Below are 22,768 nucleotides of genomic sequence, written 5' to 3'. Positions count from 1 at the left end.
GCACTGATTGTGTTGAACAGAGACCCAGGTATGGCAGAGTGCTGTGGTACCAGGAGCTGAGAAAACAGAGAACAGAAGTCCATGCTGTCATTTAAACTGAAGTTCACAGAGGGATCAAGGCTCTTACTGAGACTATCAAGGTTTGTTTTCCTTTTAGTCTGCCATGCTCTTTTCACAAGAGACACCATGGCTGCTGCTTGAATGGTCAGGACAGATTCCCAACAGGTTCTGGCCTCATTCCAGTGCAGCTTTATTTTGCATTCCCATGTACAGGATGGTTCATTTGTCCCATGACCCAAGAATTCCTTTTTACCAGATTTCCATGTTGTTTTTTCAATGGTGAGTAGATCAGGCATTTCCCATGGACCAGAGGAAGCCTTTCTTTCAATCTATCCAGCATGAGAGCAAAGTCGGGATGCTGGAACTGTGTGTCCCACAACTGATGCACTGACCCTAACTCTGCTGCCGGAGAAGAAAGTGCTTCAAATTTCATGTGCCACCTCAGCCAAGTCCAGAAGTGCTTATAAAAAACAGTGTTAGTGTATCATTCAGAACAATCAAATACTACGTGCACAAAAAAGCAGTTTAGAGCAACATAAATTTTAAAAAAGTGACAATTTCATCACACAATTACTGTACACTGCTGTTCTTAGGGTTGAATACTTTCCTCTCTCACGCTCTCTCTCTCTGTTTTAATCTTTCTTTTTTATTTTCTTTTTATTTTCTTTTTTTACTATTTTTTTCTTTTTTCCCCCCCCTTCTTTTTTTTTTTTTTTCCTTTTCCTCTGGATTTGGTCCACTGGAGATAAATTGCCCTCAATGATATATATATTTAAAAAAAATATCAGCAGCAAGAACTCTCTCGAAATAGATTCTGTTTGATGTAGCTAGTCTGTCTTTTCTGTTTTGCCCTCTTTCACAGCAGCCTCTGAAGTTTTCCGCAGGGGGGCTTTCTCCGAGTTGGCGTGTCCTTGGCCGGATTCCGCCGCTCCTCCGTTTTTGTGCGATGTGTGCTTTTCCAAGTAGTTCAGCATTTCACTGAGAACAGTTTGGAAAGTGCTTAGGGCAGCACATATTGCAGGAGTTCCGAAACCGTGAGTGATCAAACTACAAATGGGAAGGAGACAGAAGAAGAAGAAAAAAAAAAAAAAAAAAAAGGAAAAAAAAAGGGAAAGAAATACACACACGCACATAAATATCAATGCGCCCACAAACACCGAGGAGTTTACAGTACGCTCATTTTGCTATACTGAAATTCAAGATTTGCTCTCTAAACTATTTATTACCTGTGGGAGAAACAGAAAAGAAAGGAATAGAGCCAAAGAGCAGACTGCATGCAGCTTCAAAGGTTGTTTTTGGTGGAGCCTCAGTTCTGAAACACCACGGGACAGACTCTCAGCAAGTGCAGACTGACACAGGGCTGTTGACTTAAGAGAAGCCAAGACAGAATCCATGCCCTTGGCTCTTCAGCATTGCTAATTTTCCAGTGTCATAAAGTCTGGCTCCCCCTTCTTGAGTAAATAAAAGGAATTCTGTGTGGTTTATTCAAAATTCTGGATCATACTTGGTTGACTTGATGATCTTGGAGATCTTTTCCACTCTTAATGATTCTGTGATTTTATAGCTCTTAAACATGACCTGGTTATTCGAAATGAAGATATGACTGTATCTGTACTAGGAAATTCAGCAAAGCCAAGGATCTCCAACCCTCAGCACAATTGGCATGATTTGGTCATATCCCTGCTGCTGCACTCATGGACCACTCCAACAGGGTGAGATCTGAAGTTCCTGTTGGGAATAGACACCAGCCAATACCCTTGGCCAATACCCATGCTCAAGCAATGAACAGAAAATGTTTCACATAGGGCTGGTATAGCCAGGCTGAATTAATGAATAATCCTAACCAATTATTGCCAAAAATAACACAGTTCTAATTGTGCTTCCCTGGTAGTGTAGAATTTACTGTTATGGATTTGCCCTGTTGTATCTTCCATCTAAACATTTAAATAGGGGATTTTAAAAACACAGAATTTTTATTGACATTGTTCCTGGCTGCCACCTGTAGATCCAGAGGTGTGCAAGTTTTCCACAAGTTTTCCACCTCTTGGATACCATTTCTGTGAAGATCATAGGAGCCAGAATTATCTGGGTTGGAAATGACCTTAAAGAACATCTCATTCCATCCCCCTGCCATGGGCAGGGACAGCCTCCACTATCCCAGGTTGCTCCCAGCCCCATCCAACCTGGCCTTGGACACTTCCAGAGAGCCAGGGTCAGCCACAGCTTCACTGGGCAACCTGTGCCAGGGCCTCCCCACCCTCAGTGTGAGGAATTTCTTCCCAATATCCCATCTAACTCTGCCCTCAGTCAGTGGGAAGCCATTCCTCCTTTTCCTGTCACTCTATGCCCTTATCCAAAGTCCCTCTCCAGCTATCATGGAGCTTGTCAGGGTACTGGAAGGGCTCTAAGGCCTCCTCAGAGCCTTTTCTTCTCCAGGCTGAACAATCCCAATCAGCCTTTCCTTGTAGAAGAACTGTTCCAGCCCTCTAACCATCTTCAAGGACTCATCTGGATTTACTCCAACAGCTCCACATCTTTCCTGCACTGGGTACCCCAGAGCTGCATGCAAACCTGCAGGATGTCCCACCTACCACAGGATATGGGACCTGCCACTAGAAATTGTTTTTTAGGCAATTGTCCTTGGTGCCATTTGCCTAAGTATTACATGTGCAGTATAAGATGATCATGAAAGGACCAAAAAACCTAAAGTTATTATGGGGCAACGAAGTTGTTCTCCTGGTTATAATGATTCATTTCATAAGTGGCATGTGAAAACAAAAACCTCTGCCCTAATAATCCAGATTTTTAGTTTTAATTTAGAAACAAAAATTAAAAATTATTTCAAAGATTGAAATGCCATTGAAATTTTCAAAAGTGATTTCAGTTATTTTAATCTCAGAGAAGAAAGAAGATGAAAGGAACAGAAGCTAATTTTTGAGTTTGTGGACATTTTTGGGAAATCAATACTTTATATTGATTTCAGTGAAGGGAAAAGAAAGCCCATATCACAGTGATTTTGCCAAGGAAAAATAATTGTTTCCTATTCCCTGCTTATTAAGATTTTGTCCCTACAGTCACTCTTTGGCTGTCTTGGGCACCACATCAGTAAATCCTGATCTGATGCAGAGACCCATGTGAGGGTTAGAAATATGAATATTTCACCCCAGTGACCTGTTTCCTCTCCACTTTGGCTTCTTAGTCTTTCCAGGCTTTTTAGAAAAAAGGTGAAAATATAGGGACTAAGGGGAAAGAGGTTTTACGGTACATGGACAATTGGTAGGATGTTTTAAGTATCAAAAAAAACCACATGGAAAAGACTTCAAGATATTTTTTGGGGTCATCTTTCTGTCTGCTAGACATGGGAAACCTGTTTGATAGGAAAGCTTGCATCTTAGTGAAGACACAAAAAATATGTAAATTCTAACCAAAATGAGTGCTCAATATGGAAATATGTCTTCATTTCAGATTGGGAGTGGCATAGTCTTTTATAAAAGGTCTCCAAAAGGTTATATACAAATAACTAGCATTTAGAACATTTATCCACCAGTCTCCAGGCACTTTTCAAAGCAGGAATTTATATTTATTCCCAGTTAGTAATGCGAGGAAAATTATAATTAAATATTTACAAGCAATATTTTGCAGACATCAATTAATAATACCACATAAAGTTTGGATGCTTGAAGTTTGAACTGGTATCAATATCTGGATCTTTATAATTTAGCATTGCAAAGAGGTAAACATACCCCAGTTTAATTTTATTTTCTTTTTAGGCATGCCTGGCATACCAGAAATATAAACATCATCATTGTAAGTAATGTTTTAAATAGCTGTAAAAACTAGATCATCAGTAGCATATATGAGTGCTTTAAGGCCTTTCAAGTCACTTTAGGAGTCAGGTGATTTAATGATTTTGTGTTGCATTTTATAATAATTTCTGGTCTTCAGAAGTCCAGAGAAATTAAAATGTGATGGAGTTTGCAGAAAGAGTGAGCAAGAAAATGGAAATTAAAAGTATCATTACTAGTTATGTTATTGCACTGTTTTTGTACTGCTTGTGTGATCTTCTGGGTCCTGATTTCAGGAACTGACTATACCGAGACATGTAAAAATCTTTATGATATTGCAAATAAAAAAAAACTGGTGTATGTATTATAGAACCTGGAAATATCTGCATTCATTCATGCATTCATTCATTCATTCATTCATTCATTCATTCATTTATTTCCAGTAGATTCAAATAATATAATCATAGAATCATTTAGGTTGAGAAATACCACCACGATCATCAGGTCCAACAATTCCCCCAGCACTGCCAAGCCCATCACTAAACCATGTCCCCAAAAGCCACCTCCACTTGATTATTGAACACTTTCAGGGATTATTGAACACTTTCACCATTTCTCTGGGCAGCCTGTTCCAATACCTGACCACCCTTTCAGCTAAGTTTTTCCTAATATCCAATCTCAACCTCTCCTGGCTCAACTCAAGGTTGTTTCCTTGCATGCTATCGCTTGTTACCTGGGAAGAAAGACCGACTCCCACCTGGCTACAATCTGCTTTCAGGGCATTGTAGAGGCTGAGAAGGTCAAGTAAAACAGTAAGTTTAATACAGGGTTAAATGGAAAAGAAACTTTCTGGCCTAAAATTTTTGAAACTTTCAATTTGGGAACAAAAGGAATGATACTGTGTTTGTTTGACAGCTCAATAGACCCTGAGAAGTAAAGTGGGAATACTACCTTCAAAACTTACAGGGGTTGTCTCAGAAATTATCTCGAGGGGTAGGAACAAACTTTAATGTTCTGAAATGCTGAACAAGACTGTTGAAAATACCAGAATGGGACAAAATCTGATATTAAGGTACATAAGTGTAGGTGCCAACTTGTAGGTGTAAACATCAACAGTGCCAAACTCCTGTTACCACCAAAGGGGACTTAATGTAGTTTTCTGTCTGTAAGAGTCTACAGTGATTTGATATGTCCTGTGACATTTGGAACACCTGCACAGATTTGATAGATATGACATAAGAGTGAAGTCCAGCCTGCTTCTAGATGTTTTAGTGCTGGGCAGGTTACCCTGGTGTATCTCAAATTGTTTACACAAATAAATTGAGCCCTGGGGCTTTTCTCAATACAGTCCCAGAAGTCTGAAGAATGAATTAGCACATTAAATGGATGTGTCTCCTTTATGGTTAGCTGCACCATTCTCCTGGCTACACTAGGGGCTCCATCTTAAGAATGTGATTTGGGTGCTCTTTGAGATGTTCTGGGGTACCCAGACATCTATGTCATGTGAACAGGTAATAATACCTGTTAACATCTATGTGAACAGGTAATAATACAGGGTTAGATGGGACCAGGACCCTTTTAAAGCAGCAGTGGGTGGATGGAATACCTAATAGCATCTAAAAAAGCTCAGCTATGTCTTGCCCTAGATCTTCATTGACTACATGAGAAGCTCAGACATCCAGATTACATAAAAGCACCAAGATATTGCTACTTTATCCAGAGCAGAATCTGAAACTTCTGGTTTAAAAAACTAATGCTCATAGGAAAAGAATGTTTTGGAGTGAGTAAGGGGTCTATTTCCTTTACAGTTTAGCCTTCTAGTTACCAGTAATCGTTAAATATGGCAGCTCTCACCAACATTGCCTTATGTCTCTTATTAAAAAGCCAACTCTTTTTAGTGAAATGGTGCTGCAGAGTCTTGTAGTAACTCTACTTTCAGTTCCTGATGAATAGATTCTTCTCCACAAATGGGGATATGCAGAGCCTTTTAATTTTCCCATGAAGCTTATTAAGAGAAATAATTTTATAGAAAATTTCTAACTGGCCCTTCTTGCCAAACTCCTGTGAGGGTGTATTTTATTAGGCTCACTTTAGGTAATGAGCATAAAAAGGCCGAGAGATATTATCTTCTGCTTTATCTCACATTTCTATCAGTAATTCCCCTTGCTCTAATTTTGGTGGTCCTTACTTCTCTGCAAGTTAAAGTCTTTGAAAAATTCAAGAAAGTTGGATAATTTCCCTTTGCTGATGAAAGTAAGTTTCAAGTTTGGGAGAAAATCTGATTTTACATTTAAATCAGACATAACAGATGGAAGATTAATGGCAGAGCATTCAAATGTGTTTCCTGAAAGTCAAATTTAGCTGCCTGATTTTCCAGGCTAATTGAGCTCACACTGAAATTAGTTCATTTTTGGTATGCTCCACACCTATGAAAGGAGTTGCTTTCATTATCATACTTTCATTAGGGTTTATAAGCCTAAAATTAAACATGGTGGTTTCGTAACGGAGTCTTCTGGGTATTCTCAGCCTTGTAGTGCAACCCACTCCAGCTCCTATAAACAAAATTTATTGTTCTGAGAGGCAAGGCTGAAATCTCTGATTCTGGTGTTGGAGAGGTGCAGAGAAAGGCAATGAATATCAGGTCAAAACATTACAAAGCCTGGTGCTTAAGGATAAGGATATCCAGACCTGCCTGTAATTCTGTCCAATGCTATGATGCAATTATGTCTGCTCATGTTTTAATGATGGCCTTACTTAAAAGTGGAAAGATCCAAGTGTGCCTGAAGGCTTGGAGTCTCATTTGGCAGCCATCTCAAGGACTCCTCCCTACCCCAGGCTGGTGAAGCTCTGACATGAAGCAAAGGAAACAGCTTCCCTCTCAGTGGGGGGAGGAAGAGGCCATCTGCACTGAATGTTTACATCCTCATTTAAAATAAATAAGCCCTTTAAAATCATGATAATAATGAAGACAAAGCAACCTTGAACTTATTGGTTAGATTTTCTTAGAACTTTGTGAAAACTCCATGATTATCCAAATTCAACAGCACAGAGCTGATGATAGGTGGTAAGATATGATATGATGTTTAATGGCTATAAAGGAAATGGTAAAATATTTGTATCTCTTCACTAACACAACATCTGAATATAGAGGTGAAAATATTGACTTTGAGTTGCTTCTGTTGATTTCAAGGTCTCTCTTGTGAAGGTTGCCTACAAATTTAAATGGTGACAACTTTACTTCAGAAGCTCAGAAGGTCTAACCATGACAAAAGTTAGACTGATAGTCAAAAATCAGAACATGGGCAGTGTATATTATAGGGATAAGAAGGATCAGAGCAGCAAGCAGTACAGAAGTTGCCTTCAAACTAGGCTCTCGTTTTCCTTCTGTTCATAGTGTACTAAGGACATGTCCTCCTAAGCAGATGGACTTCCTTCTACCTTGTGTAAAAGCCATGGAGAAAATAGGGGGAGAGCATTAGAGCTGATTCCACAAATTTAAGATAATCTATTTTGGCTGATGTCCCAAATTTAAGATAATCTGTCTTGGATTTTTCAGACTTTGGGGCTCATTTTCAACACTAAGAAGAATTGCCCAGGTAACAGACCTGAAACTTCCAAAAACTTTGGAGAGTTTCTGAACTGTAGGCCAAAGTTTAAAACATGTAGTGGTTCATCTTTACTTTATGGGAAGGCAAAGAAACAGATGATGTTCATTCCATTTACTACCATCCACAAATTTTTCCAGTGAGGAAATGTAGCTGAGAAGCCCTATTGCCCTCCTCAAAAGAGAGAGACCAACAATTAACATTTATAAACATGCTCATGACAAAGAGCTATCAATTTCATAGCCTTTTAATTTAGAAAGGAGGGGAGGGCATTCCTTTTTCTTTTGGGAAACACGAGAGTGCCTTAAAAGCTTTAAGAAATCTTAAGTGCTGTGTTAAAAATCTAAGCACTCCTAAGATTTTTTTGCTTCTTTAATTAATGTACATATTTTTCCCCATGATTATGGAACTTAGTGTTTAAGGAAGCAGATTAAAAAAAAAGAAAACAGATTTTGTCTGTGTTCTTGACTCCATAAATTGTGACTTTAAAGGAATATGGTAACATACAACCTATGACAAAAACCTATTAAAAATTAGAAATTAGAAAGGATTTGGTTCATCAGAAGAGCAGGACAAGGTGATTGAGACCTTACTAAGATCAAAGAAGGAATCCCTTTGAAAGGAAGTGAGGGAATGATACCAGAAGAAGGCACTCTAAGACTTACGGTAAATAAAGAGAAAAGGAAGAAAAAGTAAAAATAAAAGGAAAAAAGAATGAAACTATTGGTTGCTCCCTAGTACCTCGGTGCTGGACATCAGTGTTGCTCCTCTCATTTAACAAAATCCAAAGATTGAGGGAGTTCCTGGAAATCAGGCAACTCTAGAGGGCACCAGAGGTGTTTCACCATAAACTTCACTGTGCACTAAGCTTCTTCCAGTCCTGCATCCAAACAGGAGGCTGCTGCTGTGAACTGAGATCACTGGAGTTACAACAGATGCTGCTCTACCTCCTGATAAGCAAAGAAGTGTAAAATAAAAAAAAAAAAAAAGAGAGAACAATGTACAAAAGCGTATGAGCACACCTTTGAAGACAATCCACAAGTAAAGTCTTTGGGCTTGGCTTCTTGTTACAGTTTAAAGAACACACTGAGCTTCAAAACCTGTTTCAGTGCTCCGTTTTCCCCTTTGGAAAGAAGGATGTTACTTTCTCGCCGCTCCCAAAGTCTGGGATCCTGGTTTCTTGTCTGTCACTTTCTGTGTCACCGCGTCAGCGCGATGCCAGGCTCTGGCAGGAGGCTGACAGCTCCAGGCTCAGCGAGCAGCTGAGCGACAAAACTCTCATCTCAAACGGTTTCCCAGGAAGGGAGTTTCAAATCAGCTGGATGGCTTGACAGAACACAGAACGATCCATGAGGATGCTGATTGCTTTCATTACCTAACTTTAGTATTCTGAAACTATTACTTTTTGTGTGTCTCTTTTTATAAGGTTTCTGCAGTGAAGGGAATGTCACGTACAAGAAAGTAGTTTTCCCTTTGCTGTTTTGCTGTCTTTATATATAAAATAGAAGATCTGGGTGTGATTTTGCATCTTGATGAAATGTTGCCTTGAAGTTGAAGGATCAAATACACCTGCAGTAATCAGTGGATAATCTCCTTTCCCTATATGATGGATGGCATTAGTAAATAAATATCTGAAATCTCCAAACAACACAGATTCTTAGAGACACAAATGTCCCAAAAGCAAATGTAGAAGATATATTTATACCAAATTTTGCAAGTAAAGAAAGTAAGGCTAGGAGGGCGTTTGATGAGGTCATGGAGTCTGTATGCATAAACCAAGACACAGACACAGATCTTGTGAGTATAATCTCAGAAAGTCTTCTGTTTGAAAGGTTTATGTGTTATGGATTTGGTATTGCAGCACAGAATGTGGGTTATTTTTGATGGGCTTTCTGCTAACTCTAGTTTACACAAGATTCTGGGAAACCAAGAAAAGAATTCTGTTAAAAATTAAAAAAAAATAAAAATGAAAACAAGCAACAAAACTGTTCTGATGTAAGGACAAATTAAGAAGAAAAAGACATGAAGACATATCAGTTAAACTTTCAGGTTCCTGGCTGAATCTCAGATGTGACAGTGAAGTGGTAGAGAGAAGAAGGTATGTGCTATCTACACTCAACAGGAGAGAAATATTATCTAAAATATACATATTTCTTCTTAAATCGCTGTCTTATTGATTTACATGTTTGGTCCAATTAGAGGGATTCCCTAAATGCTGATCTGAGTGGCAGATGCATGTGAAACAGGATGTCTCTTCACACCTAAAACGACCCCAAGTCTCCCCATTCACCACACAAGTGAATCACTCTAAGGTTCTTAAGCTGAGGAATGCTGTTGGTTCAGCTTTAGCTGCATTAGGAAAGTGAAAATACAGAGATTCCTCAGGCCATGAGTGATCTGGCACAGCCTGGCCCCATCTCTATCAATCAAACATTTTTACCTAAAAATAATGGCCATAGCTACGCTTCCAACTGAGGCAAGGCTGAGCAGTGCCTGGGAATGGTTTGGGACAGAAAGAGATGATATTGGCCAAATTCATTCAAGGAACCACAGGAGCATCCGAACATTACAGACAATTGTGATCCAGTGTCCAGATCTAAAGTCACACAGTTCATTAGATTAATTTTTGAGTATCTTTTGAGGTGTCGTAATTTCTGCCTGTCTTCATTCCTTCTTTGAAATGTGACAGAATCACTTCCCTTCTTCACAGCAGGAATCTCTACAACAGAGAATAATTGGTTCATCTGGTCTGGTTCTCTGCTCTGGAGAGGGCTGGATGCACTAAACTTGTGTGTCATGCAGAAATACCACAGAGATGAGTGATATGGAATTATGGATATTTCCCACACTGATATGCCTCAGATCTACCTGTACAGCCCTAAAAGAAAAAGAATGGGGTTTGATGGTTCTGTTTGTCAATGTTGCTCCAGATCCAGCAGAAGAACCTGTTGGTTGCAATGTCACCATTCAGCTCTGCTGATTTAGAGGCAGAATTACATTGTTGGGGGTTAGCCAAGACTTCACCGTCTCCCCTCACAGCTACCTGTGCCATAAAATCTCTGAGTGTGTGTATGCCAGAGCTCTTGTGTCTCCAGACAGACTTGTCTTCATCTACTGCAGGTCATGATTGCCCTGGTTTGCTGTTTCTGGACTTTTCTAAAGTGAATTATTCTCAGTGTTTTACATATGTTTTGCTTACATTTATCCTTTTGCTATCTCTAAACGTTACAATCTTACAATGCTAAAGAAAGATATATTTTACCTGAAAGGTCCTGAAAAAAAGTGGAATTAGATCCGGCCTCTACTACATTGGAGTGAAAGGGAGTTTTCCTTTTCCCTTTCCCTTTCCCTTTCCCTTTCCCTTTCCCTTTCCCTTTCCCTTTCCCTTTCCTGAAGACTTAGCTTTACTTTATTTTATTTTTTTTTTTCAAATCTGTAGGATTTCAATCTGGTTTAAGTTTCATGAGAAATTAACTCCCCAGCTTTTTCCTCTTCCATACTCAGATGTATGCACAGGTACACAGAAATCTCACATGATTCTGTGGGATTCTGGGGAAAAACCCTCTGAATTATAAGTAATTGATAAGTATTATAAATATAGAAGTATTATAAATATCATAAGTATTTTATAATTAAGTATTATAAAATACTTATAAGTAAATACTTAAAAGTAAATAAGTATTTTAAAAGTATAAATATTACAAGTATTTTACAAGAAAGTAAGTTTTTTTAAGTACTTTCCTTTTCTCTTTCATTTTCACTTCTATTTCTTTTGTTCTTGCTCTTCTCACTCTTTGCTCTCCTGATGATCCTTATGGTCTCTCCACTTTGAAAGTAGTGGGTGAGAAACACAGGTTCCTCTCATTAAAGCTATAGAAAATTTCAGGTTCTTTTCTAGTACTGATATGCTGACTTTGCTCTCCTTTGTAGTAAACCCAAAAATGTTTTGCACAAATCAGACCTTAGAGGACAATAAAGAGCTCCTGTGATTTTCCCAGGATTTTTTTGTTTGCTCCATGGTTTCATGATTTTTAATTTTTCCTCAGAAACTGGGGGTGGGTTGGCTCATGTGGAGACTTTCAGGCCAGGCACAACCCACAGGAGTATTTGTGCTCAAGGTGTGCAAGACCAGTTTGAGTGGGGCTTTGAGCAGCCTGGTCTGGTGGAAGTGCCACTGCCCATGGCAGAGAGTTTGGAACAAGGTGATCTTTAAGGTCTCTTCCAACCTTTGCAGCTCAAAGCAGAGCTGAAGGACAAGTTGGGCAGCCCTACAACATATGACCTCTTCCTGAGTGCAGATTTATGTAATGCTTGGGAATCTGAGCTACCCCAACACAGCCTGCGAGATTTGGCATCCAGCCCTGGCAAGGAAGGACTTCCCTAAATCTAAATTTATAACACAGGCAAGGCACCTGACTGGGCTGTAATGAGGGCTGGTGCTTCCAGGATTTCTAAACTCACACTTTTATTGGTGATATATATGTACCACTGTGCCCAGGAATAGTTTGGGTTAGTGCTAGTCAGACCAGGCAGAAAAAAAACCAGAAATTCTGCAGATGAAGAGAAGCTCAGATGGCCAATGCCTCTTTGGCACAACTTTTATCTGCTACTCCCGAGAAATTTGAAGTTATTTGAGGTTATCAATGTAACTTCAACAGCCTACTGATAAGTGAAGTTATCAATGTAATTTCTCTGCAGTAAGATCCTCTAAAATGTATAGAATGGGGAGAAAAGTTGAATGAAAAAAAACATAAAATTAGTCTGGCTCAGGTAGTGCACAATATTAAGGGTCTGAGTTGACTGTTCATGACAGAATAATTTTGGAAAATCTTTCCTCATGGAGCATTGAGTTTTGAATTCAGGTCATGATGAACATTTCAGACAGCAGCTGCACAAACAGGGGGGTACCAAAGGTGTACAAGAGTCTGATTTTTTGCATAAGGTTGTGCAAAATCCAGCAGTTCTCAGGCTCACTGGCAGCTCCTTTGAAGATTTCCCATTTTGAGCTTTGTGTTAAATTTGAGTTTGGAGTTTGAGCAAACCCAACACTTCTGATCCTTTCATGGGGACTATCCTGTACTTCAGGTTGGACACATTTGCAGATCTTGATGAACTAAGACTCAGTGGAAAAATTTCAGAGACAAGCATGAACTTGAAGATTTAGAACAGAGGAAATGGGAAAAAACTGCTTCTATCTGCCCTGTGCCAGGCTGTGAACCCTGGTCTTAATTAACAAAGAAGGTAACATCACGAGAAAGTGGAGTACACAACTCTACACTGAACAGCTGTAGGGGAATTTATTCCTAAAGAAAACTTCCTTTCACCCCAATGTAGTAGAGGCTGGATCCAATTCCACTGTAGATATCTGATATTATAGCTCTTTAAAAAGTCTTTCAATATCTTAGAGCTTATTTTAATAATAGACCTTTGTGTGATTCTTCTGATTTTTTTTATGGTCATAAAAAATCTCTGAAGATTTCTGAAGATTTCATCAGATCATAGAATCATGGAGTGGTTTGGGTTGGAAGGGACATTAACCCCCATGGCAGGGGGTTGAAACAAGGTGAGATTTAATGTCCCTTCCACCCAAAACATTCTATGATTCTGTGATATTTAATCCCAAGAAGACAAGTAATGGTAGTAGGGGTTGAGATGATCTGACTGTGAAGACTGATGGATTTAAGGGACAGGAATAATGATTTTTTTTTTTTTTTTTGCCTAAATTAGGTTTAACTGTCCACAGTGTATGTGTCTAGTGTGTACTAGCTGGCTAATCTCCCATTCTGGTGGAGGTCTAGACCAGACTGTTCAGCCAATGGAGTTTAGAGAGAAATTCTAGCTACACTGAGGTACACATCTATGTTAGACCTGTTTAATTCAGATTTCTCAAGCTACACAGGTGACATTCCTGGACACTGTGGCAGAAGATGCACAGCTGGCTGCAGTGGAGGGTCCTACAGGCACCTGAGCTGAGTCAGAAGCCCAGGTCAGAAGCTGATCCGACCCCAGCATCTCTACATAGCTGGAAAAGGAATATGGTCTCAGCTCCACCTCTGGGTCTGGCAGCCCTCACCATTCCCTGAGCACAGTCAGAGAAGACTCTGATTTAAGGCCAGGGAAGATCCTGTGTAGGATCAAGGCCTGTGCTCCTCCAGGTGCCCATCTTCAGTCCAACACTTGAGCTCTGCAGCAGACATGAAAGAAAGTGCTGGGTGATCCAGAGCTGCCTGCAGGAGCTTTGCCCTCCAACTGCTGAAGGCATCAGAGAAGGAAGGATGGGAGCTCTACCAGTTGACAGTTTTGTAGCTGAAGCCTTCAGCATTTTATCCTGACTGCTATTTCTACTTTAAACACAGGAATCCTTGGGGATTAGCCACCTCTTATCACATTTCCTCTGTGTGCATGCAATAGGGAATTGTCTCTTTTTCCATGAGCTTAGGTAGCTGATTAAAATCCCTCTATGAACATTCTGCATAAATAAAGATGTTTCTCTTGATGTGTGCATGTAGTTGGGTGTTTTGGTGTGTGTATTATGGAAAATATACACACAGATGAATGCTCTGTGTGTGCACATGCACAGCACTGCTTGAGAATAGGAATGGGGTGGTCCTGGTGTGTTCTTACACAGGTGGGATGCACACTGATGTGTGTGAGAATAAACAGGAATGTCAGGAATGTGTGCCTTTGTGGATGAGGAATTAACCTTTCCTCTCCACACCTCAACAGGTGTATGGAAGAAGCGGGATGTATTTTTGGGATTCCACTCAAAGTGTGAGAGACTAAACATTGGTTTTCACAGCACCTACCAGAATGTGAGTTACTCACAGGTGTTGGGACATTGGGACATGGAAGCTGTCTGTCCAACCAGTGAAAGAAGAGTGGTTCAGCTGGTTGTGCTAAAGAATATACAGCACAGTTCTAAGTCTTTACAGTGCTATGAAACTTGCTTAATATTATGGTCTGTAAACAACTCTCTGGGACAGTTCTTCACATGTTTTTTCATCTATTTGCTAGTGGATGGAAAAAATTAACAATCAGTAGCCTCAGCAAGTCATGCATTCCCCTCTGTGGCCTGAGCAAAGACACGAACACCTCCAGGAGGTTTCATTCAACTTTGGATGATAGATATCCAACTTTCTTTGATAGATAACTTAGATGACCCCACTATTTCAAAGTGACCCTCTGGAAGATCCCACATCACTCCTGATGTATCTGACACATTGCCTAAAGTAAAAAGGTAAAATTGCACAGCGACCCCAAAATATCTACACATTTTTATACATAATTAGGATAAAATTCTAATGAAGTTTGGACTTGGTGTGCATGTACCATGGGTCTTTGTCTTCAAAACAGCTTCTAAGCCTGTTTAAACCAGTACCTTAAATATTGCTCAAGAGCTGAGTCTAAATATATTATCAGTCTGGCTTTTTAGTGGAGTCAGCTCTCATTCTCCCAGATTTTTCCAGTGTGTTGTTTGGAAATCAGTGCAGTAAAGTTGTTTTAGTAGGTAATGTACTTCAAGGCCAGTCTGCTTTGGAAGCCAAAGAGTTAATAAAATGATCCTTGTAAGACGTTATCAAATGATCTCAGTAGCATAGAGGAGCTTCTGGAATTCTTTATTTAATTTGAGAGGATGTAACATCTTCTTCTTATTATTTCTATTTCAACTAATTTATATTTGTTCAGAACCTGAGTTTCTATGCTTCTGGACCATCTACTTGTAAGATATGATTTAGCTAATATTCAAGCAAGACAATTTTCTGGCCAGATGGGGAGGTTTGACCAGTAGATGCAGAAAATATCTTATCCAAACTCAGACTGTGGTCCTAGAAGCAGCAGGTTGAATGCAGCAAACTTGAACTACATTGCTGGGCAAACCTGCATTTTTAATAGGCACAGCCAGCAGGGATTATGGATGTTAATTAATTATTTGCATGTCTTTTAGGTAAGGTTACAAATACCATTAAGACATCATATGCAGTCTAAATCAAAAGTATGGATTTTCAGTTTCCTCTTTCAAAATCATACCTGAAATGTGTTAAATGTCTCTGGATGTCGAGGTCTAATATCGGAGTTGGTCTGGAGGATCCGAGGGGTGATCTGTCTTGACTTAGAAGGTCTTGGAATTCTTTACATATTTGTCTAAAAGGAAAATGGAAATCCTTCAATAAACCAGGTGTAATCTTCCCCATAAAGCTGATTCCCAAAACACTCCCACCTTGTCCTGAGTGATCTCAATCACAACAGAATTGCTTGGCAGAATTTTTGTTACAAAAATTAAAGACAAATCCATCTCTGGCTTACCTGCCCCAAATTCTCAGAACCAGCAACATACAGAATCTCTTGAACCGGAATATTTTCCCTGTGGAACCATATTAATGCTAACATTTTAAAATGTGATTTTCCCCCTGAATAGGACCCAGTTTGGCAGTGTCAAGTCTAGCTTAGCTCACCTACATTGGCAGCGAGCCTTATGGTTAAAGGAAATGGTGAATTAGCATTAGAATATGCCTGAAATGTGTCAATTACTCTATTATTTAGTTTGTGTAAATACACCAATACTTGTACATGGGCTTGTGTGCATTGTGGGCACTGCTTTTTCTGCAAGTTGAAGTCTTGGATATTTTGGACTTGTCTTTCTGACTCCCAACCCTTAGGACAAAGGGGCTGTGAAGGAAAGACCCCTTGTAGTGGGAATTCAGGGTCTGTCTGCTCTGGTCTCCCACCAGCATAGCAGCCCATTTTCTGTGTAAAGGATGGATGGTCTCACTGTTTTCCCTCTCCCACTCAGTCTTCCCTGAGGCTTCTCAGGATGTCTCAGCACCTGAGGGTTTAATTTTTTCCCTGGAATTCCCCTATGTAGGACCTAGCAATAGGAAACACCCAACAATAAAGCCTCTTGTTCTTTTGTTGTTGACTTGCTGTTTGTAAATCAGCCTAGGTATGTTCTACCAACAAACTTTTTAAAAAAGAATCCAAATCAGTTCCATTTAGCTCATGTCCTCAGAAGATCATTATCTGGACCATGAATGAACAGACATTACTTACTTTCACTTGGCTTATGATTCAGTTAATCAAAAAATGGAAAAGGGATCTGTCCAAATTAGCATGGAGTTTTCCATTGCCTGTACTGGAAATAAAGGCACTAATGGGGGATCAGGAGGGTATGATCACATCCAGATAATCAGGAATCCACTTGGGGACCTGATCCTTGTTGGGTTAACCTGGTACTGGTCACAGTGACTACATGTAGCCTGGTAACAGTGGCACCCAGTGAAGTGCAGAGTGCAATCTGATGACTCAGAGTGTGTGTGTGGTTTATTTTGGCAGCACAGATGCAGCCACTGTGCCTAGGGACAGTTTCTAATACTACAGAGTATCTCTGTTGGTCCATGATCCCTTTTAGGAGACTCATTGCACACCTGCTCCTTGATAAAGTTTGGGTTCTTCATTATCATCTTGTAACTCTTGTCTTTTGGGACATGGGTATAATGGAAAAAATGGGTCAACTCAGCTTGTTGGTCTTTACAAAGTCCTTCATTGCTGAGTTATAAGCAAGAAAACTGTGCTAAGCTGGTTTTACCCTTCACTTTATGACAGTGATACAAGCTGGGAACAGAGATCTTGGATAGCACTCTCCTGACTAAGAGGAGATGCAGAAACCAATTTCCTGCTGTGCTGCTGGACCCCATCCAAGCCTGATTTCTCTAAATGCTTGTCATCTGCACGGACCTAGACACTGACTGCTTGAAAAGACAGCATCACCCCAGCCTTTCAGGCAAAGAGAGATATTCAGCAGAAATGTATGTAAATGCAGCATACAGTTTTAATGAATCAGGTCCTTAGAGAAAAAACAGTTCCTTTCAACAACTGAAAACAGTCAGTCATTTTGGCTTCTAAACAATCCACTATCCCCAGTCGGCCCTGTCAGCACTGCTCTTGTCTCCTTCCTCCAACCTCTACTTTCTACCTGTTGAAAAAGTTCATCTTAAAAGTTCTTTTATTTTAACAAGGGAAAGTGTCAGAACCAAGTGTGCAATTAAGTTCCCTTCTATCTTCACGTGTCAAAAGTCTTTACTGAATGTTGGCAGATTGAAAGAAAAGAAAAAAAACTTTTTTATTATACATGAAAACCTGCAAAAGGCAGTAACCTACTTTTTTTTTCAAGGGGATTTCTAGGCAAAGTGGTGTCTCAGAGCCTCCAGTACCAGTAAAATATCACCTGGGGTAGTGACAGGGAGATGGGTTGGCAGTTTTTTGCTCAGTTGGACTGTGATTTTGAAAAAGCAAAGGAAGATGGCTGTGCTGTCCTGGAGGAGCACAGATTAATAAAAAAAGTCCTGGTCACTCCTGAATAGGAGACATCCAATGATTTGTGATATGTGGTCCACTATATGACCAGAAAAAGAGAAAAAATTCTGTATTGGGTCAAAACAAGAGCCCATGATCCCTACCAGTGGCCAAAGCAAATGTCTGGTGTTGAGTACAAGAGCGGGACAAATGTGAGCCCATGAATCTGATTTATTCTGTGTAGCAGAGTTTCCAGGTATCCAAGGATCAGATATCAGAGAAGTGTCATGAGCCAGATGCTGAGTAATCTGTGCTGGCTGTAATCAACTCTACAATAAAATTATTATTCACTGTATTCTGGTTTGGTCCGTGTAACTGTGGGTGTATCTGTCCCTCTGATCATATGGAAGACCTTGTGCTGTGAAACACTGGGATGTTTCCTGTAGGATGCTGTGCCTCTCCAGTAACTGAAATAGTTCACACAGCCTTCAGCAGTGTTGGAACTGTCCAAGCTGCAAATTGGTCAGGTTCTGTCCCCTGCTGTAAAACCTCTCAGGCTCTCCCACGCCTCTGCAAGGCAAATTGACCCATGTTTAAAGACCCTATAAAACCCGGTCCCACTAATTTTTTAATATTTCTAGATGATTTGAATATGTATCTTGAGACCTTTTTTACATTTCTAGGGTTGACAGGCCAATATAATACCATTTGACCAGAATTGTGACAATTCAGTCTTTTTTCGGAGAATTTTGGACTGTCCAGAAAACCATCCACTTGCCCAGACAATCATCTGATTAGTCAAAGGAGGTGAGTGGAAAGAAAGAGAATAGTAGGAGATGGTTTCTCTCATTGCTTATGCTTTTCTGACCCTTTCAACTCTTTTTCAGCCTGTTTCACTCCCATCCTGCCATTGCTGACACTTGTGTTCAGCAGTGAACAGTGCCTGCACAGCCCAATCATCTCTTCTTCCCATGACAATTATTAAGTAGAGCTCTCGTTCTTCATTGTCTAGTCCATAAAACTGTTAGAACAGACCATGTCACCATCCTGTTGCATCAATTTGTACTGTCCCAGGCAAGGTCCTGAGTTTGCAAATGGGAGAGACCATTTCCATGAGGTAGTTTTGGAAGGTGAAGCAGTTTAACAAAATGAGTGTGATTTGTTCCATGATGGACAGCAGTGCTGTTTTTGTTCTCTGTAATTCTATCAGCGTGGCCTCAGACCAGGTAGGGCTGAGCAGGGTAATGAAAAGAGTCAATTAAGCTCAGTGGCCTCCATGTGTTGGCTGTTGGCATCTAAAATATCATTTTTTAGCTTTCACTGGCCCATGGGCCACAGTTCTGTGCATGGCAGCTGAACTGCTTCCACTCAGGGTGGGTGGATTGCTTGACTACAAGGTCTGGATGCCCTTGATGTCAAGGAGGCCTGGGAGCTCCTACTGGACCCTGGAGCCTTCATCATTGTGGACATTTAGGGCTCTGTTTCATTACCCACATGTAGATTTGTAATACCCAGGACATCCATAGCCACCGGCAAATACAACACAGTAACAAAAACAGATCTGTGTGCCCCTGGAGCAGCAGCTCATGGCCAAACTGGATAACCCAGTTCAACGCAAATGGCACTGGTTGCCTTGGTTTGGGCAGTTTAACTGAGCCAATGAATTTGGATGTCTAAATCCATAATGGAAATACACATACATATGAAAAACTGTGGAAACCATTTTACCCTTTCCATTTGTTTTTCTCATCACCTATATTCTGGGCATTGTGGAAATTGTTCTTTCCCCTTATTTTTCCTCAGGACCACACATGTGAGAACTTTTGTGGGCTTCTGGCTCTGTCCCACAGTGGGCATCAGCAACACACAGAGGCAGCAGCACTCCAGCTCTTTCCACAGACAAAGCTTGAGTGATCTTACCACCCTGGAATTTCTGTGTTGGTTTTGGTAGCAGCATAATAATAATGCCCTGCTTTTTCTGTCATTACTCAAAAGCCCATGAGTCAGGGAAGTTGTGGAATTGTTGAAATTGCCAACCTAAAGCTTCAGTATGGCTGGTGAGCAGTGGAAAGTCCTGATGATTGTCTAGAGCTCTTTGCATCAGACATGGAGAAGCATGGCTGGGAAATGCCATGCTGATTTTGTGATGTTGTGGACCCGTGTTTCCTGGAACACCTGGGCTGGATTGGGAATCCCTGTTCTCCTTGCAGGCAGGAGAGGGCAGTAGTAACACACACATTGACCCATCTGTCCCTCTTACCAGCCCTGACTGCAGGAGGATGTGGCCTTGCTATTACTGACAGACCTCTCTGAGCTATTTCCTGGTGCTTTTAACTGATAGGATGAGGGGAAAAGGAATTTTTTTTCCTAACAAGTGCTGGATAACAGCCTACAAGCCCGAAGTTCATTGGGGTTAGAGGCAGTGCATGCCCATGATACCTCATCTCAATAGTGAAAGAGGCTGAGAAAATGGATATGGGGTGGTGAGAGAGGGTAGTGAGATTTCTATATGGCCCTGAGTGGCACAGCCTTTGGGGGACAGGACGTAAAAGTGACCCACCAATTATTACAACCCATGGCTTTGTGATTTCTCACTAGAGCCAGGGAAAAATGGGGAATATTTGCATCATTTTGGTTGAATTGTGTTCCATGAATGGGACAAATCCTCAGCTGGGAGGCAGGATGTTCATGGGCTACACAGCAATGGGGAGACACAACTTGCAGAGAGGAATTTTTTCTGGCCAGATGGTTTATTCTCATGCCTCTGAAACCCCATGAGCCCTTAAACGTGGATAGAGGTAAGAATAAGATAATATTCCACTTACATTATTCCTTTTAATGTACAGGGGAATTAGGAACATGGTATATGAAGTCTCTCATCACCTTCACAACCAGAAAATTCCTGCTATCCACATGGTGATGCTTTTATAAGACCAGGGAAGGACCACAGACTATATTCATAGGATTCACAAGCATGAGATGTTTGAGAGCATCTCATCCCTGGGTCACTGTCAGGGCAAAGTGCTCTGGATACAAGAGGGACACCAAGGCCAGGAATCTTGCCAAAGCAGAACGACATTGGGATACACAGGACAATCCTGTTGCTGCTCAGCCCTTTCCCCTAGTACAGGGAAATTCACAGCCTGGAAGGGTTTCCAAACACTTCCAGCATGGAGGGGATGATTTGAGAGCTTGGATTTGTGGTCTCAGCTCTACTTCAGCTTCAAATGTGAAATTGCAGTGAGCACAGCAAGACTGTGAATGTGTTCAAGGTTACCCCACACAGTCAGACCACACACCTAGGGCAGGTCTGCCCTACTTCACACAGACTATTTATTCCTGTTTCCCATGGCTTATGAAGGCTAATTCTTCCCTCATCAAGGCTAATTAACCTAGAAGAAATGTTATCCTAACATGATGTTACTGCTCCAGGGAGACAGAGTGGCTTGTTTAGAGTGAAGTCTGATGCCTCTTTGTGTCTTTAATGTATTTAGCAAAGCTCCCCTGCTGTTGTACATTGTTCCAGTGCCTTTGACTTCAGGGGAGCTCTTGCAGTCTTTATCCAGAGACGATCTGTCCTTCTGCAAACCAGCTCTCCCTCAGCAGACTAATGATAATTACCCAACAGTAACCAGTACTCCAGCAAAGGCTTAGATCTGCTCACACACAAACAGGAGACAAAGCCAGTTTCCATCCCACAGATCTTACCATGTAATAATATCCTCTGCTCTCATCTAAACCAAAGCCTCTGGGAAGATGTATGTGTCCCCTAAACCACAGGCAATGAGAGCACAGCCACTAAAACCCCACTGCAGTAAATCAGGTCCCTCTTTCAGCATCTCCGAGGAGGATCTCACTCACCCACAGCCAGTGAGCCCTGCTGTGATAGCAGCCACCACAATCCCAGCTCCATACTCCCACTCCTCCCTCCCCCAGCCCACAGATCCCACATGGAGAAGTGACAGACCGATTTCTTTTTTTGCTCCCTCTCCCTCCTTACTTGGTCGCTAGGATCATCTTTTTCCTCGCTGTCTGCTCTTTCTGTTCCATGTGCTGTCTGGCAATGTGCTCTCCTACTGCCTTGGCAGGGAACTCTGTTTCACAGGTGTAGCCGAAATCTCTGGCCAAATGTAGCGCTTCCCCTGCGGTCAAACAAAATGGGTCAGTCATTTCTTAAGGTTATTATTACCATCATCATCGTCATTACATTGTTGTTATTATTGTTCCAGAATTTATTACATTCTTAAAAAAAACCCCCAAACATTAGCAAATCACTTCTGTAGACAGTGATTCTCAAGTCAGTTATACATTTCAGCCCAGCTGGGCTGTTGATGTTTAGCCATCAGCTGGTGCCAGGCAGAAGATAGGAAGGATATTCCTCTCATCAGATGGAAAGATGTCCCTCTCAGGAGAAAACACTGGCCAAGACACTTGGCCCTGTCTTGCCATCAGTGAGTATTGGGCAGCTGCCCAATTTTGCAAGCCCTGTTCATAATTTATATTCAAGGCATGGAAAAGAGCAGAAAGTAGGAATAAACAACTTTGAAGACCTGAGTCAGCCTTTGGTGCCTCAGTGCATGGGTGTAATGGAAGAAGAACCCTCTACCTCAGAAAAGCCCCATGGGGATAACACACATTCCAGTACATTTCCTTAGAGGCTAAGCCAACAGTACAAGTGCCCCACACCAGAGAAGAACAGACCCCAAGGGAGAACTCAATAAATAATTTTGTTTCCAGAAGGATTGCAAACAAAACTGACCAGGCAAAACAACAAGGGAAGATGATGAAGAAGGCAGTTGCACTGAGCACCTCTCTACCTCACTGCAAAGACTGAACACAAGAACCCAGCTCTGTGCTGACAGACAAATGCCTCTGAAAGGAAAGCACCTTCTTCCCTAGCTTAGAGAATCCAGAATTTAAATTTAGGGTTTACTGAACACTCTGACCTGCATGCTGTGACTCTGACAACCTTGGTTTGGGATTTATCTGATCAAAAGCAGCTGTCTGGATTGTGAACAGCTGTGCCTA

The 22,768-nt window shown here is 41.0% G+C and overlaps 1 protein-coding gene across 1 annotated transcript in view; it reads right to left on the bottom strand.

Moving 5' to 3' along the window:
- Positions 1–887: 887 nt before the first annotated feature.
- The window catches only part of TFAP2D (transcription factor AP-2 delta), a 45,578-nt gene continuing 23,697 nt past the window's right edge, over positions 888–22,768 (bottom strand). Inside the window, exons 5-7 of the mRNA XM_058801520.1 lie at positions 21,741–21,882; positions 15,479–15,592; positions 888–1,107 (exon numbers count right to left, since the gene is read on the bottom strand). Of these exons, the coding sequence (XP_058657503.1) occupies positions 888–1,107; positions 15,479–15,592; positions 21,741–21,882 (476 nt within the window). The remainder of the gene's footprint in view (positions 1,108–15,478; positions 15,593–21,740; positions 21,883–22,768) is intronic.

This window comes from Ammospiza caudacuta, chromosome 3 (genome assembly GCF_027887145.1).
Source record: "Ammospiza caudacuta isolate bAmmCau1 chromosome 3, bAmmCau1.pri, whole genome shotgun sequence".
Taxonomy (NCBI): domain Eukaryota; kingdom Metazoa; phylum Chordata; class Aves; order Passeriformes; family Passerellidae; genus Ammospiza; species Ammospiza caudacuta.
This window is presented reverse-complemented; position numbering and strand designations above follow the sequence as displayed.